This window comes from Hirundo rustica, chromosome 4 (assembly GCF_015227805.2).
Source record: "Hirundo rustica isolate bHirRus1 chromosome 4, bHirRus1.pri.v3, whole genome shotgun sequence".
Classification (NCBI taxonomy): domain Eukaryota; kingdom Metazoa; phylum Chordata; class Aves; order Passeriformes; family Hirundinidae; genus Hirundo; species Hirundo rustica.
In genome coordinates this window covers 739,315-755,731 of record NC_053453.1, presented here as the reverse complement: position 1 = coordinate 755,731, position 16,417 = coordinate 739,315, and the positions used below count along the sequence as shown (strand labels likewise).

The window sequence follows — 16,417 nt, the reverse complement described above, 5'->3', positions numbered from 1 at the left end:
CCGCTGCCTGAGGGACGCGGCGGCAACCGCCAATCAGCGCCGAGCTTCTTCGGGCGCGGCCTATCAGCTGCGGGCGTGTTGGCAGGTGGGGGGAGGCTGCGGCGAGAGCTCCGCTTCGAAGAGCCGAGGGATCGATCCAGGCCGGAGCAATAGAACTCCGAGAGCGGGGGAGCGGGGGACATTCCCGGGGACAGTCCCAGAGACTTTCACGGGGACATTCACGGGGACATTCCCGGGGACTTTCACGGGGGCACCGGCGCCCCTCCCGAGCCCTCCGCGAGGTTCCGGAGGCCGTGCGGGAGTTGCGCGAGCTCAGGAGCGACCCCCGCGGCGCGAGCGGAACGATCGTGCGAGGGAGCGGAACGTTCGTGCGGGCCCGAGTTTCCCTGGCCGCGACGGGAGGGAGGGACCAAAATGGCGGCGCCCAGCGCCGGGGGAGCGGCGGCGGCGGCGGCGGGAGGAAACCGAGGGCGGCCGCCTCCCGTCACCCCCCGGCAGATCCGCGCCCTCATCGACGGCGGCATCGCCACCGAGGGCCCCGGGCCCGGCGGGTGAGGGGGCAGCGGCCGGGAGGGGACTCGCTGGCACCGGCGTCGGGGGGAGGCCCAGCCTTGTGAGGGGAGCGGGGGGGGGCTGGGGAGTCTTGAGGGGATTGGAGATCCCTCGGTGTGATTTGGGGTCCTGTGTGGGGAGTTGGGGTCGGCGGGAGCGTGGCTGGAGGAGACTGGGATGTGCTGGGAGTTTTTATTGGGGAGGGATAGCGTGAGAAGAGCGAGGGTCTGGGCTGGGAGCGACTGGGAAGCACTGGGAGGGGTTAAGGGGCACAGAGGGAGGCTACTGGTGGGACTGGGAGGCACTGGGAATGCTGGAGAGACTCTGGGCACTGGGGATACTGGGAGGACAGGGAGGCAGCAGTGGGAACAGATCTTGGGACACTGGGAGAGTGCTGGGGGCAGTGGGAGGGCACTGGGAGGATTCTGAGGGGCACTGGGAGGGCACTGGGAGCACTGGCAGGGCACTGGGAGGGTTCAGGGGGCACTGGGCAGGCACTGGGGGCACTGGGAGGGTTCTGAGGGGCACTGGGGGCACTGGGAGGGCACTGGCAGCACTGGGAGGGTTCTGAGGGGACTTGGGAGGGTTCAAGGGGCACTGGGAGCACTGGGAGGGTTCTGAGGGGACTGGGAGGGTTCAGGGGGCACTGGCGGCACTGGGAGGGGACTGGGGGAGCACGGGGAGCACTGGGAGGGTTCAGGGGGCACTGGGAGCAATGGGGGCTGAGCTTTGGGGGTGTCTCAGGGGCTCCCTTGTCCCAGCCATCCCTAAATTTTGCCTCACAGAAGGGTGTTGGGAGGAGGCCAAAGGGGGCGGCCTTGGGATCGACATTCCAGCCCCAGATTCCGGTTTTGGGATCATCCCAAATCCTCAATCTGCCCTTGCTGGGCTCTGAACTAATCCCTGTTCCATCCTTGTCCCGTCAGATCCCAGCTGGCAATTGCTGGGGACACCCCTGGAATTTTATTCATTTATTGTTTCGTTAGGAATTAATGAAAAGTTGGAAATTGTGGGGGAGAAGTTGGGATCCTGTTGAGATCTGAAGAAGATCCTCGTCAGGACAAGCAGGAGGGATGGGGAGGCTTAGGAAGTGTTCCGTGCTTTTATTTCTTTTTACTTTCAATCAATGGAATCGTTCCAGGATTGCTGATTTTTTTTCCTTTTAGGAAAGACACATCCGACTGCTCGGAGCGAGCCAATGGACCTTCGCAAATGGAGGCTCTTTCCTTGGAGTCTGCCAGCAGGGAAGCTTATTTCAGCAGGGTGGAAACCTTCACCATATCCTTTGGGAGGCTGAAAATCCCATCTTGGGATTCTGGGGGAAGGATGCAGAGGATCCAATTGCACAGATATCCTGAAATTCCACCCTGGCCCTGAGTTGTGCAAACGCTCCTGGAGTTTTGGGGATGTGAGCATTCCTTAGGGAATGCTCAGTGCCTCAGCACCCTCTGGGGGAGGAGTCTTTTCCTGAAATCCAGCCTTTTCCTAAAATTCCACCTTGTCCTAAAATCCAAGTGTTTCCTGAAATCCTAACTTCATCCTAAAATCAAGCTTTTTCCTAAAATTCCACCTTGTCCTAAAATCAAAGTGTTTCCTGAAATCCAGCCTTTTCCTAAAATCCAGCCTTTTCCTAAAATTCCACCTTGTCCTAAAAGCCAAGTGTTTCCTAAAATCCAGCTTTTTCCTGAAATCCTAGCTTCATCCTAAAATCCGGCCTTTTCTTAAAATCCCTCCTTTTCCTGAAATCCAGCCTCTTCCTAAAATCCATCCTTTTCCTGAAATTCAACGTTTTCTTGAAATCCAACCTTTTCCTAAAATCCCGCCTTTCCCTAAAATTGCAGCTCTTCCTAAAATCCACCTTTTTCCTCACATCCAGGCGTTTCGTCAAATCCAGTTTTTTCCTAAAATCCAGCTTTTTCCTGAAATCCTGCCTCTTCCTTAAATCCCGACTTCTCCTGAAATCCAGCCTTTTCTTGAAATCCAGCTTTTTCCTAAAATTCTGCCTTTTCCTGCAATCCAGCCTTTTGCTAAAATCCAACCGTTTCCTAAAATCCAGCCTTTTCTTAATTTCAACCTCTTCCTGAAATCCAGCCTCTTCCTGAAATCCAATATCTTCTTAAAATCCAACCTTTTCCAAACATCCAGCCTCTTCCTAAAATCCTGCCTCTTCCTAAAATCCAGCCTCTTCCTAAAATCCAGCCTCTTCCTAAAATCCAGCCTCTTCCTAAAATCCAGCCTTTTCCTAAAATCCTGCCTCTTCCTAAAATCCAGCCTTTTCTTGAGTTCTGACCTATCCTAAGATCCAACCATTTCCTCAAATCCTGCCTCTTCCTAAAATCCAGCGTTTTCCTAAAATCCTGCCTCTTCCTAAAATCCAGCCTTTTCCTAAAATCCAGCCTCTTCCTAACATCCAGCCTCTTCCTAACATCCGGCCTTTTCCTAAAATCCTGCCTTTTCCTAAAATCCAGCCTTTTCTTCAATTCTGACCTATCCTAAGATCCAACCACTTCCTAAAATCCAGCCTCTTCCTAAAATCCCGCCTTTCCCTAGAATCCCCCTGGCACATCTCCAGCCGTTCCCCGTCCCTGCCCTGCTCCCTGTCCCTCTGCTCCCCCTCCTGATGAATCTGCAGCCCTCTCCCAGCTCTCCCTTCCTTGGAAAGTTTCCCCTCTCCCCAAAAACAAAAAAAACCAACCCCAAAGCCACAGCCCGGGGATCGTTGCCGTTCGCTCCTTGACGGGCTCACCCGCTGAAGTGGGCGGGCAAACCGCACTCGCTGTCGCCGCTGGTGTGCGCCAGGTTCGGCTGGATCAACGTGGAGTGCGACATGCTGAGGTGCTCCAGCTGCCAGGCCTACCTGTGCACCAGCCTGCAGCTCGCCTTCGACCTCAGCAACTGTGCGTAGGCGCGGCGCGGCCATGGGGAGGCGTTGGGGCTGGAAATGGGTCGCGGCCTGAGGGTTGTGAGTTCGATCCTCACACAGGGAGCCACTTATCAAGGCACTGGGGCTCAAAATCAGTCGTAATCTGAGGGTCGTGAGTTCGATCCTCACATAGGGCAGCACTTGTCAAGGTGTTGGGGCTCAAAATCAGTCGTAATCTGAAGGTCGTGAGTTCGATTCTCACACGGGGCAGCACTTGTCAAGGTGTTGGGGCTCAAAATCAGTCGTAATCTGAGGGTCGTGAGTTCGATCCTCACACGGGGCAGCACTTGTCAAGGCGCTGGGGCTCAAAATCAGTCGTAATCTGAGGGTCGTGAGTTCGATCCTCACACGGGGCAGCACTTGTCAAGGTGTTGGGGCTCAAAATCAGTCGTAATCTGAGGGTCGTGAGTTCGATCCTCACACGGGGCAGCACTTGTCAAGGTGTTGGGGTTCATAATTGGGCATAATCTGAAGGTCATGAATTCGATCCCCACACGGGGAGCCACTTATCAAGGTGTTGGGGCTTGTAATCTGAGGGTCATGAGTTCGATCCTCACATGGGGCAGCACTTGTCAAGGCGTTGGGGCTCGTAATCTGAAGGTTGTGAGTTCGATCCTCACATGGGACAGCGCTTGTCAAGGTGTTGGGGCTCGTAATCTGAAGGTTGTGAGTTCGATCCTCACATGGGACAGCGCTTGTCAAGGTGTTGGGGCTCGTAATCTGAAGGTTGTGAGTTCGATCCTCACATGGGACAGCGCTTGTCAAGGTGTTGGGGCTCGTAATCTGAAGGTCGTGAACTAAATCCTCACATTGGGCACCATTGGTCAAGTTTTTGGGGCTCATTATCAGTCATAATCTGAAGGTCGTGAGTTCGATCCTCACACAGAGTGCCACTTTTCAAGGTGTTGGGGCTCGTAATATGGAGGTCATGAGTTCAATCCTCACACGGGGCACCATTTGTCAGGTTTTTGGGGCTCACAGTCAGTTGTAATCTGAAGGTCGTGAGTTCAATCCTCACACAGGGCACCATTTGTCAGGTTTTTGGGGCTCACAGTCAGTTGTAATCTGAAGGTCGTGAGTTCAATCCTCACACAGGGCACCATTTGTCAGGTTTTTGGGGCTCACAGTCAGTTGTAATCTGAAGGTCGTGAGTTCGATCCTCACACAGGGCACCACTTTTGAAGTTTTTGGGGTGTCCTCACTGAAGGCAAAGGCGATGGGTAGCTGTATTTTCAGCAAGGCTCCGTTATTTTTGTCGTGACTGGGATTTAACTAACTTTGCAAAAGGCGATGTCACTGAACTTTAAACTGGGTGCTAGGTCTCGTTCTTAATTACTAACGCAGACTCTTAATTTTTAAGGCACTTAAAAATCCCCTGTTTATTTAGAACTTGCATTTCTACCTCGTGTCCGGGTGGATTGATGTGCCTTAGTTTCTCAGAAGGTTTTAACTCAGTTCTTGCATCTTTGGACACTCCTGGGCCTGTGTGAGTGGGGCCCGGGGGATTTGTACCCCAACACGTGGGATTTGGGGATTTTTGGGATACAGCAGCTTCCAGGGGCGGGTTGGGTGTTTGGGAGGGTTCAGAAGACGACTCGAGGCAAAGAAGCGGTGTTTATTTGGGGAGAAATGGGATGATCCATCCTGTTTTGTTGTTGGAGGTGGGTTGGGATAGGGGAATTCCAGCTGGGAGAGGTGGTGGAATCGTAGGGAATTTGGGTTGGGAGGGATCGGAAAGCTCGTCCCGTTCTGCAAGGAATGGTGGTTCCAAGGAGTGGTGGTTCCAAGGAGTGATGGTTCCAAGGAATGGTGGTTCCAAAGAAAGGTGATTCCAAGGAATGGTGGTTCCAAGGAATGGTGGTTCCAGGGAATGGTGGTTCCAAGGAATGGTGGTTCCAAGGAATGGTGATTCCAGGGAATGGTGGTTCTAGGGAATGGTGGTTCCAAGGAATGATGGTTCCAGGGAATGGTGGTTCCAGGGAATGGTGGTTCCAGGGAATGGTGATTCCAAGGAATGGTGGTTCCAGGGAATGGTGGTTCCAGGGAATTGTGGTTCTAGGGAATGGTGATTCCAGGGAATGGTGATTCCAAGGAATTATGGTTCCAGGAAATGGTGATTCCAGGGAATGGTGGTTCCAAGGAATGGTGGTTCCAGGGAATGGTGGTTCCAAGGAATTATGGTTCCAAGGAATGGTGGTTCCAGGGAATGGTGATTCCAAGGAATTATGGTTCCAGGGAATGGTGATTCCAAGGAATGGTGATTCCAAGGAATGGTGATTCCAAGGAATGGTGGTTCCAGGGAATGGTGGTTCTAGGGAATGGTGGTTCCAAGGAATGATGGTTCCAGGGAATGGTGATTCCAAGGAATTATGGTTCCAGGGAATGGTGATTCCGAGGAATGGTGGTTCCAGGGAATGGTGATTCCAAGGAATGGTGATTCCAAGGAATGATGGTTCCAGGGAATGATGGTTCCAAGGAATGGTGATTCCAAGGAATAACGGTCTCAGGGAATTAGGGTACCAAAGTGAAGGAATGATAATTCCAGGGAATGGTGGTTCCAGGGAATGGTGGTTCCAGGGAATGGTGATTCCAAGGAATTATGGTGCCAGGGAAAGGTGGTTTCAAGGAATGGTGATTCCAAGGAATGATGGTTCCAAGGAATGGTGATTCCAAGGAATGGTGGTTCCAAGGAATGGTGGTTCCAAGGAATGGTGATTCCAAGGAATGGTGGTTCCAAGGAATGGTGATTCCAAGGAATTATGGTTCCAGGGAATGGTGGTTCCAAGGAATGGTGATTCCAAGGAATTATGGTTCCAGGGAATGGTGATTCCAAGGAATAATGGTCTCAGAGAATTACGGTACCAAGGTGAAGGAATGATAATTTCAGGGAATGATGGTTCCAAGGAATGGTGATTCCAAGGAATGATGGCTCCAGGGAATGGTGATTCCAAGGAATAACAGTCTCAGAGAATTACGGTACCAAGGTGAAGGAATGATAATTTCAGGGAATGATGGTTTTAAGGCGTCGTGGTCCCAGGGAATAATGATTTCAGGGAATGATTTTTCCAAGGAATTATGGTTTCAGGGAACGATGATTCCAAGGAATAATGGTGTTTCCAAGGAATGGTGGTTCCAAGGAATAATGGTTTCAAGCAATGATTTTTCCAAGGAATGATGGTTTCAGGGAATGATGATCCCCGGGAATAATGGTACCAAGGAATGATGGTTCCAAGGTGAAGGAACGATAATTTCAGGGAATGATGGTACCAGGAATGATGTTCTCATGGAATGATGTTTCCAAGGAATGATATTTGCAGGGAACAATGGTCCTAAGGAATCATGGTGCCAGGGAATAATGATCTCAGGGAATGATTTTTCCAAGGAATTGTGGTTTCAGGGAACAGTGATTTCAGGGAATAATGGTCTCAGGGAATGGTGATTCCTCGGAATGATGGTCCCAGGAAATGATGATTCCAAGGAATTATGGTCTCAGGAAGTGATGGTCCCAGGGAATAACGATCTCAAGGAATGGTGATTCCAGGAAATGATGGAATCCTTGCTGTAAAAAAATGTCTTTTTTTATACTCTGCCAGCGCACCCTGTCCCCGCTGCTCCTCCCTCAAATCAGACCAAGGGAATTATCCCAAAACATCTGGAACACTTCCAGGCTTGGGGCACTGATCACCTCCTGGAATATTCCAGAGTTGGATCACCTTGGGAGGGAAATATTTCCTAATATTGAGCCTGAGCCTCCCCTGGTGCAGCTTTGAGCCATTCCCACGCTGGAATGCCGTGCCAGGATTCCAGAGAGAAGAGCTCAGCACTTCCCTCCTCCAGAGGGTGCAGAATTCACCCCTCATCCTCCTTTTCTCCAAACAATCCCAAGGCTCTCTGCCTTTTTCCAGGTTTTCCAGCCGTTTCTCCAGCCTCGTTGCCCTCTGGATGCATTTGAGGATCTGAAAATCCTTTTTTAAAAATTCCCCTTTGAAACTTTTCTTTCCCAATTCCTGGGTCTGCTTCCCTGATCCCCCAGTGACATTTTCCAGTGCAGTGGCTGCTGCTCACCGAGGCCATTCGGGCAGAAATGACACCGTGAGATTTAATTAATGAACTCCTCGTTATCCCAGAAGGAAGTGTCGTCCCCGCTCCTCGATTTCCCTGGCTGCAATTCCCCTGGAAGCGAGCAGGGAGCACGCTCCTGCTGCCTGCCAGGTGCCATGTGGCTTTTGGGAATACTGAGCCTTTCCTTTTGGGTCACTCCATATCAGCATTCCCTGTTTATTCAGATTATCTCCGTTAAATAAACCTTGGCCTAATTATTCCGCTTGGGAATCACACCGGGTTAGGAAAACCTAAAATAATCAAAGATCGGGGAGGAAGGCGTCGAAAAACAAATCGGAAAAGGACGGATTAGGTTCTGAAAGCGTAAGCAAAATTAAATGTCAGATCTTTGGGGTTTTGGGTATGGGTTTTTTAGGGGGGAAGTTTGATTTCCAGACAGGATTTGGCTCCTACAGCCGAGGTGAGGGGAGATCAGCTCAGCCAGGGATTGGCAGCATCCCAGGAGGAAAAACTGGCAGGATCCAGCAGGTTCTGTGCCCGTGGTTGGCTCGGGCTCTTTCTCCACAGCTTCCCCCTGCTCCTGGGAATGGGAACGGGGAGGAATTTTGGCCCTGGGCAGGTGGAACCGCTGAGGCCACATTTGCTGCTCCAGGGCCTCCTGAGGGTGCCTGGGATTCCTCTTGGAAACTCTCCCGTTCCGCTGGGTTCCTCTCCTGGCCATTCCCTGAGGAGGTGGCTCGGCAGGGAAGTATCCCAGAGTTTTTCCCCCGCAGACAAGGAGCGCTGTGAGGAGCTCAGGAAGGCCCTGAGCACCGCCCACGAGAAGTTCTGCTTCTGGCCAGACAGCCCCTGCCCAGGTGGGTGCCTCAGATTCCTGCACAATCCACTTTTATTTCCTCTTTTTTTTTTCCCCCCCTTTCCCACTGTTATTCCTGTCGTCACACTCTCCTTTTTCCCTGTGGGAATGATGAAATTCAATAGGAAAAGCCTCCAAATCCCTGAGCAGCCTCAACAAATAAAAGCCCCGGGGCTGTATCCAGCTTTTCCTGACTTTTGGGTGCCTCTGGAGCAGTTAAAATGTTTTTTGGGTTGTAACAGGGAGGGGACAGGGGAGGTTGGGTCTCCTGGAATGCTCAGAGAGGAGGGATAGATCCTGCCTTGGAAGCTGTTTGGGAATGCTGTGAAGGGAAAAAGCTTTTCCTTTAAAAGGCAGAAAAATCATCATGGAATCGTCAGGGTTGAAAGGGACCTTAAAGCCCACCCAAGGACACCTCCCGCTGTCCCAGGGTGCTCCAAACCCATCCAAACCCGGCCTTGGACACTTCCAGGGATCCAGGAGCAGCCACAGCTTCTCTGGGAATTCCATCCCAGCCCCTCCCCACCCTCCCAGCCGGGAATTCCCTCCCAATCTCCCACCTGAACTTTTCCTCCTTCACCTTCGGGTCGTTCCCTCTTACCCTGTCACTGCGTTTAACATGGGGACCCTGGCTGGGCTGGTGTCCCCCCTTTCCCTGTGGGACAAGGAGATGTGGGAATGCTGAGCACAGCTTTTTCCCTCTCACCAGATCGCTTTGCCCGGCTGCTGGTGGACGAGCCCAGAGTTCTTCTCCAGGATTTCCTGGATCGCTTCCGGAGCCTGTGTCAGCTGGAGCTGCAGCTGCCCTCCCTCAGACCAGAAGACCTGAAGAACATGGTGGGTTCCTTCCTGCTCCCAAATTCGGCAGCGTTCCGAGCTTCAGGGACGATCAGGAGCGATTTCCTGATCCAAAATCAGGAATTTCAGCCTGTGTGCGCGCGAAGGATCTGCTCCCACCTTGGGGTTTTTTGTTTTTTTTTCCCTTTGGACGTTCCCCGTGTGGTGGTTTCACCATGGAAACGTGTAAAGAGGAGTTTGGAACGGTTCCTCAGCTGGGAAACGTGTCTGGTTCCCACTCTGGACCTCGCCCAGTGTCCAGGCCGCTCGGTGGTGCGTGGGAGAGGGGATTTGGGATCCCGCAGCCTCCTCTGGCATCTCCAAGCGCTCCGTGAGGAGTGGCAGCTGGGAGACAGGAATTTGGGGTGCCAGGGGCTGCCCTGAACCTGAGGCGTGGGCAGAGACCTGGGAAGGTGAAGGAGGCTCCACAGGCAGGAGGGAAAAGCAGGAAAAGCCAGGAGCGAGCGTGGTAATCGTCCCGCTGTCGGAACCCGTCCTGGCTCGTCGGACACTGTGCCAGGGAGCAGATGGCTCTGGGCAGCCGGGAGCCGTGTGGGATCCAGGGAATCTTCATCCATTCAGCACAACCACTCAGGGCTGGTTTAGGGCTGGCCGAGCTGGGGAACCACCGGAGACTCCCAAAAAGCGCGGCGGGAACGGGCCCCGCTCCTCTGCTCGGGGGAGCGGGCGGTGCCTGCGCACATTTCACGGAATGGGGCGGCCAGAGGGGAGGAGGATTTGCTCTGAGCGACTTTTCCCTACTAACCAGAGCTGGGAGTGCTGGACAACGCAATTCCAGGGGGTGAAAAAGGGATCTTTCTGTCCGTGTGGGACAAGATTTGGGAGTAAAACCGACGCATTTTATCCTCCCTGTGCTCTGCAGTCCCTGACGGAGGAAAAGATCACTCGGCTCCTCCAGCTCATCGGGGAGGAGCTGGAGCACAAAGGAGCAGAGGGGGAGAAGCCTCCTGGGAAGTTTTCCACGGAAATCCTGCAGGTGCACGTTCCTGCCTGTATCCTGGCGCTGTGTGGCTGGACCTGCAGGTGGGCAGGGCTGCAGGGGTGGGCCTGGCATGTCCCTCATGCTCCGGGCTTGCCGTGGGAGCTCTTGGAGGGCTGGAGGGATGTGGAATGTTCCTCCTGTGGAACGTTCAGTATCTCTTAGTCACTGTTTTCCCATTTTCCCTCTTTTTTCACCGTGCTTCTGCCTACCTGGTTTTATTTTCCCGTTTTCCTCCTTTTTCACTACTCTCCTGCTTCCTTCGTGTCACTGTTTTCCTGTTTTCCCTCTTTTTCACTAGGATTCCCCTTCCCTTATTTAACTATTTTCACGCCATTGCCCTGCGTTCCCTCTTCCCTTATTTCACCACTTTTTTTCCTCACTTTTCCCCTCTGTTCCTGGCAAGGCAAAATGCAACTGAGCCAGTTTAAATCAGCGTCACAGATGGGATTTAATGCACTTATTTCCCTGATTTTTTCCAAGCCCTGGTTTATTCCTGACCACCTCTCCTGACTTTCCCCAAGGCTGGGTTGGACAGGGCTTGGAGCAACCTGGGAATAGTGGGAGGTGCCCTTGTCTGTGAGGGGTTGGGATGAGATGATCTTTAAGATCCCTCCTGTGATTCCATGGGGATTCTGTGAGGATTCCTTGGGGATTCCATGGGGATTCCATGAGGATTCCATGAGCATTCCATGGGGATTCTGTGAGGATTCCATGAGGATTCTATGGGGATTCCATGGGGATTCTGTGAGGATTCCATGGGGATTCCGTGAGGATTCCATGGGGATTCCGTGAGGATTCCATGGGAATTCTGTGAGGATTCCAGGGGGATTCTGTGAGGATTCCATGAGGATTCCATTGGGATTCTGTGAGGATTCCAGGGGGATTCTGTGAGGATTCCATGAGGATTCCATTGGGATTCCATGAGGATTCCTTGAGCATTCCATGAGGATTCCATTGGGATTCCGTGAGGATTCCCTGAGGATTCCATGGGAGTTCCATGATGATTCCATGGGAATTCCATGAGGATTCCCCCATTCCCTGAGGATTCCCTGAGGATTCCATGAGCATTCCATGGGAATTCCTTCCATGGGGATGCCATGAGGATTCCCTGAGGATTCCATGAGCATTCCATGAGGATTCCCTGAGGATTCCATGGGAATTCCATGAGGATTCCCTGAGGATTCCATGGGGATTCCATGGGGATGCCATGGAGATTCCCTGAGGATTCCATGAGGATTCCATGGGAATTCCATGGTGATTCCATGAGGATTCCCTGAGGATTCCATGGGAATTCCATGAGCATTCCCTGAAGATTCCCTGAGGATTCCATGGGAGTTCCATGAGCATTCCATGGGAATTCCATGGGAATTCCCCGAGCATTCCCCGAGCATCCCACGGCTCTCCTCTGTCCCCGCAGCGCCGCCTCGGGCTCCATGAACCTCTCCGTCATCACCTGCTCCCGCTGCATGAGGCGCGTGGGGCTCTGGGGCTTCCAGCAGCTGGAATCTCCGGAGCCGGATTCCTGCGGCTCCAGCAGCGCCGCCCCGGCCGCTCCCGAGCGCTTCCCGGCCCTCCCCGCGTCCCCCCGCAGGATGCTGACGCGGAGCCAGGATCCGGGATCCGAGCAGGTACGTCCTGGGACGCCTCGGCCGACCCCAGGCGCTCCAAGCCCACGTGCGACGCGTGGAGGAGCTCGTGTGGAATGGAGAAAGCTCCGTGAATTCCCTGGTTTTTCTGAGTTTTTCTGATTTTCTCAAACGGAGTCAGATCTTTCTAGTTATTGTACAATATTAAGAGCGGTTTTCTACCTTTCTCACGGATGTAACACAAACGAATCTTTTGTTTTTCGTTCTCTGCCCTTTGTTTGCGTATTTCTAACCTGAAAACAATTGTAACTGACAATCGCTCTGGCCACTGAGGCTGAGGGGTGGAAACCCCAAAAAGCCAATCTTCTGCTAGACCCACAAATGTATAAAAAGTAAAAAAATAAACAAAGGGGGCCCCTCTTCTCTCCGCTCTCTCAGCTGGGAGCTGGATCGGAAGAACCTCTGCGAAAATCTCTTGTCTGCGTGTGATTGCTTCGTGAGTCTCGGTGACACCTGGGTTTTTTTTCCCCCCGCAGCAGCACGAGAAGAGCCCGTCGCCGGCCGCGTCCCGCCCGCGGGGTTGGGATTCTCCCAGCTCCATGGACCGGGGCGAGTTGGACGGGAGCAGCCCCACTCTGAGGAGCCGCCCCGTGACGCGGAGCATGGGGCAGGGGGACAACATGGAAGTGCCGTCCAGTCCTGTCCGCAGGGCCAAGCGGGCGCGGCTCTGCTCCTCCGGCGGCTCGGTGAGCGATCCCGGCGGGCGTCTTGGTTTGGGGACAAATTTGGGAGAAAACTTTTGTATAGGATCCCTCTGGGAAGCAAACCTAAGTGGCTTCTCCTTCTAACGGGTCCGGTAAAAAAACTTCTTTGGAGAAAAGTGGAAGAAACTATTTTACTAAACAAATGAAGTGCATGCAAGTATAAAGAATGAATAACATGAAACAATAAAACTTCTTCTGAAGTGAGATGGCAAATTGAGAAAGTCCTTGCCGTGGGTGGAGCTCGGCTCTCTCTCAGTCTCTCCTCAGTCCCAGTCCCTCCGGTGCTGCTGGAAAATGCCGAGGTCCAGGCCCCGGTGGGCCGCAGGTGCAGCCCCCAGTGCTCCCCTGGGTTTTCAGTCCAGAGCAGGTTTAAACAGTTCCAAGAAAAAGGAAAAAAACAGTCCAGGGAACTTCTCTGCCCTAGCTAGCTGAAACTAACTAAAAGCAAAAACAAGATCTCTGTCCTGCAGTCTCTCCAAGCCTCCGCCGAACACCCCGTCCGGAGAAGAATGTGGAGGAGTCAGGCAGTTTTCTCAAAACAAACTCCGCGCTTCTCCTTGCTCTTAGAACCAGTCTTAAAGGCACAGGACTCAATATACAGCACAAACAGAGCAGATGGTTGGGGATACAAACATAAAGTTACCCTAGGACAGCGGGCCGTTCCTCACCCGAGGGGTTTGCTGGGGTCCCTGCAGCCGCCTCGGGGCACAAAGAGGGGTCCTTGGAAACTCCAAAGCGGTGCCCCGTTGTTGTGTCCCTCCTCTGTCACCTCCTCTGCTGCCGTATTCTTTTCAGCCTCCTGATTTATTTGCATTTCTGTAGCGGAGTTTCTCACGGGTTTTAACACAAACACGGCGATCGTTTTCGCATTTCTCTCTGAGGAGGGACAACTGATGGATTTCTGGTTTGACCAGTGGGGTGGAGAAGTGGCAACCTCATCCCCCAACCCCTGCTCGTTGTCCAGGATCCATATAAGTGAATAAACTTCCCTTCTTTTCGCTCTGAACTTCGCTGTGTAATTATTATTCTTTTTCCTCTAACAACCCTCCTCACTTCGCAGGACACGTCCTCGAGGAGCTTCTTTGACCCCAGCTCTCAGCACCGCGATTGGTGTCCCTGGGTCAGCCCCGGCGAGGCGGAGGAAAGCCTGGAAGATGCTGCATCCCAGACGGACAAGGAGCCCGGCAAGGCCGAGCCAGGCTGGGAAGTGGTGCTGAAGAGGCTCCTTGGCATCCGAAAATGTGACACGGTGCCCGAAACGGAGCCGGTGGTGAGCCCGGGGCGTCCCGAACCGGCCGCGCAGCAAAAATTGGGGATGGATGGGTTTTGTTCGGGATGAACACGATCCCAGGTTGAGAAGGATGGAGCTGTAGAGCCTGAGCTCTGGCGTTCCCACCCCAGGCTCCATCCAAGGCCGGGCTGTGCTGGAGCTGCTATAAATAACAGCCGTCCCCGAGCGCCTCGGCGCTGCCCGAGATCCGGTTTTATTCCGTGTCCCCACGGCTCCTCTCTGCAGCCATCCCAACTCCTGGCTCTTGGATTGCCAGCTTTGCAGGGCCAGGGGAGCAGAGCCGAGGCCACAGCTCCCTCCCCACGTGGCTGTGGAGCGGCTGCTGCCTCCCTGGATCTCGTTGTCCACTTGGGTTCCTCCTGCCAGCTCCTTCCTGCTTCAGCTTGGAGCTCAGGGGAGCGGCGGAGCATTCCTGCTTCGGGATTTCTCCTGGGAATTTCGTGTGATTTGTGTCCCCAGCAGGTCCCTTCTCGTGGAAGGTGTCCCTGCCCGCAGCGGGGGCTGGAACTGGGTGATCTCTAAGGTCCCTCCCAACCCAAACCATTCCGTGATTCCCTGATTGTGCCGTGTGCCAGGAAAGCTCTGGATGGTCCAGCGGGACCAGTCACAGGGCAGAGGCACCAGACCCAGCTGGAGCAGGGGATGGTTGGAGTCCTTTCCTGCTTTTGGGGGTCCCTTCTTGCTTTTTGGGGTCATTTCCTGCTTTTTGGGGTCACTTCCTGCTTTTTAGGGTCCTTTCCTGCCTTTTGGAGTCCCTTGCTGGTTTCTGGAGTCCCTTCCTTCTTCTTGCTTGTAGTTTCCTTGTTCCCCCTCCAGCTGGCAAATTGGGATGGTGAAAATAAGGAACAAACTGCTGTCCTGGCAGGCAGCTGGGATATTTTGGATATTTTTTTGCTTCACTTTCTCCTCGTGCCCTTTGCCAGTGGCGGTTGCAGCTCCTGCTCCGGTGCCTTGACCTCTGGCTGTCGCTTTGTTCCCGTCCCTTCCAGAGCCTCTCGGAGAAATCCTGCAAGGTGTTCCGCATTTTCCGCCAGTGGGAGAGCATGAACTCCTCCTCCTGAGCGGGACGTGCCTCTGGAAACCAGCACGGGGCGTCGGGAGGGATCCGAACCTCCGCGCGATTTCCTGCGGCGGCTCCGCGCCTCGGGAAGGGAACCCGAGAGGGCCCAACGGAGCCCCGGCCACGCTGGCATCCCCCTTCCCTCGCCGAAGCCTTCACGAACTGCTGCTGTCGCTTGCCCCTCGGCTCCCAGGGCTGGGCAGCCGTGCCCGGAGCTGGGACGTGCCACGGCCGCGTCCCCGGGGGCGACCGGGGGACGCCGTCGCCTTCCCGAGGCGTCCGGCCGCGTCCCGCCGCCGGCAGCGCACGGAAGCGACGCCAGGTGGGAATAAACATTTCGTTTTTGTTGGTTTTCTTCTTTTTTTTTTTTGGCCTTCCTGCTGGCGTGGTGTTTTTTTTACCCAGGGGAGGGGATGTAGCTCCTGGATCCCTTGGGATCAATGTTCCGGCTGCCTCCCTGTTTTCCCGCTCCGCGTTTTGTTGTCGCCTTTGCCGGTTCTGGGCATTTTTCCATCGCCTCGATCCTTGTGTCCCTCTGCTGATTGTTTGGGGTGATAAAGCCCTGGGTTGGAGGGTGGGATGCAGCCAAAACCTGGGAAGAGGTGAGTTTCCCAGCTTGGGCTGCTGGGAAGGGAGTGGTGTCATCTCCATCCTTGAGGATCTTGAGGAAAGGCTGAGATTCCACAGACAGCCTGGCACAGTTGGATCTCCTCCCTCCAGGGCTGGGGATGTGGGTGGGGGCACAGGGATATGTCATTCCTGGTTTTTTGGGGTTTGTTTTTTTTTTTGAGGAAAGGATCTCCTGCCTCCATTTCCCCAGCCCCAGCTCCGAGGTTTCCATCTGTCTCATCCCCTCGGATGGATTTTGGGATTCTGGCTGCCCCGTGCCTGTGCTGGCTTGGTCAGGGCTGATCCTGGCTCTCCCTGAACCCCAAAACTTGGGGGTGCTCCTGCCCACCTCAGGGCTTCTCCTGGGATCCATGGTTTTGGCATCCTGCCCTCTTGGGCAGGAATCCCACGGGGAGCAGCAGGGCCTCTTCCCTGGAATTTGGGTGGATTCCCTTCCTCTCCTAGGGGGGTTCTAATTACGGGGCTGCTTCACCCCATGGCCCCTCTGGGCTGGGATTTGGGGGGGAGATGGGGACGCCCCCCAATCCAGAGGGGCTGGGCAATGCCTGGGATGGGCATGGAAAGCTTTTCCTACAGCCCCCCGTGGTTTCCCCATTCCTCACATCTCCCTGGAGCTCTGTCTCCCCCATTTCCAGTGGTTTCCAGCAGTTCCCTACATTCCCTATCCATGGATTCTCCTGGCTCTCCCCCATTCCCGTTTTGCTCCGTGATCAGGGAACCACCCCACAGATCGTGGGATGCCCCCAATCCAGGGAGGGCGATATCCCCATGCCAGGGTGGGAAAGGCCAGCCACAACCCCTCCATCCCGATTTCCAGACCGAGGATCCCCAAAATTCCCTCAGCACCCGCATG

The 16,417-nt window shown here is 54.1% G+C and overlaps 1 protein-coding gene across 1 annotated transcript; it reads left to right on the top strand.

The window, feature by feature from the left end:
- Positions 1-414: 414 nt before the first annotated feature.
- Positions 415-15,179, top strand: ZC3HC1 (zinc finger C3HC-type containing 1). Its single transcript, XM_058420453.1, has 10 exons — positions 415-551; positions 1,719-1,830; positions 3,299-3,449; positions 8,311-8,394; positions 9,103-9,230; positions 10,114-10,274; positions 11,651-11,861; positions 12,359-12,565; positions 13,644-13,853; positions 14,864-15,179. Exons 1-10 carry the CDS (start codon positions 415-417, stop codon positions 14,933-14,935), a joined length of 1,473 nt encoding a protein of 490 aa, XP_058276436.1. The 3' UTR covers positions 14,936-15,179.
- The last annotated feature ends 1,238 nt before the right edge of the window (positions 15,180-16,417 follow it).

Coding starts and splice junctions, on each gene's coding strand:
- ZC3HC1 (XM_058420453.1), top strand. CDS start 415: ATGGCGGCGCCCAGCGCCGGGGGAGCGGCGGCGGCGGCGGCGGGAGGA. Junction 11,862..12,358: donor AGGATCCGGGATCCGAGCAG/GTACGTCCTGGG, acceptor CCCCCGCAGCAG/CACGAGAAGAGCCCGTCGCC. Junction 13,854..14,863: donor TGCCCGAAACGGAGCCGGTG/GTGAGCCCGGGG, acceptor CGTCCCTTCCAG/AGCCTCTCGGAGAAATCCTG.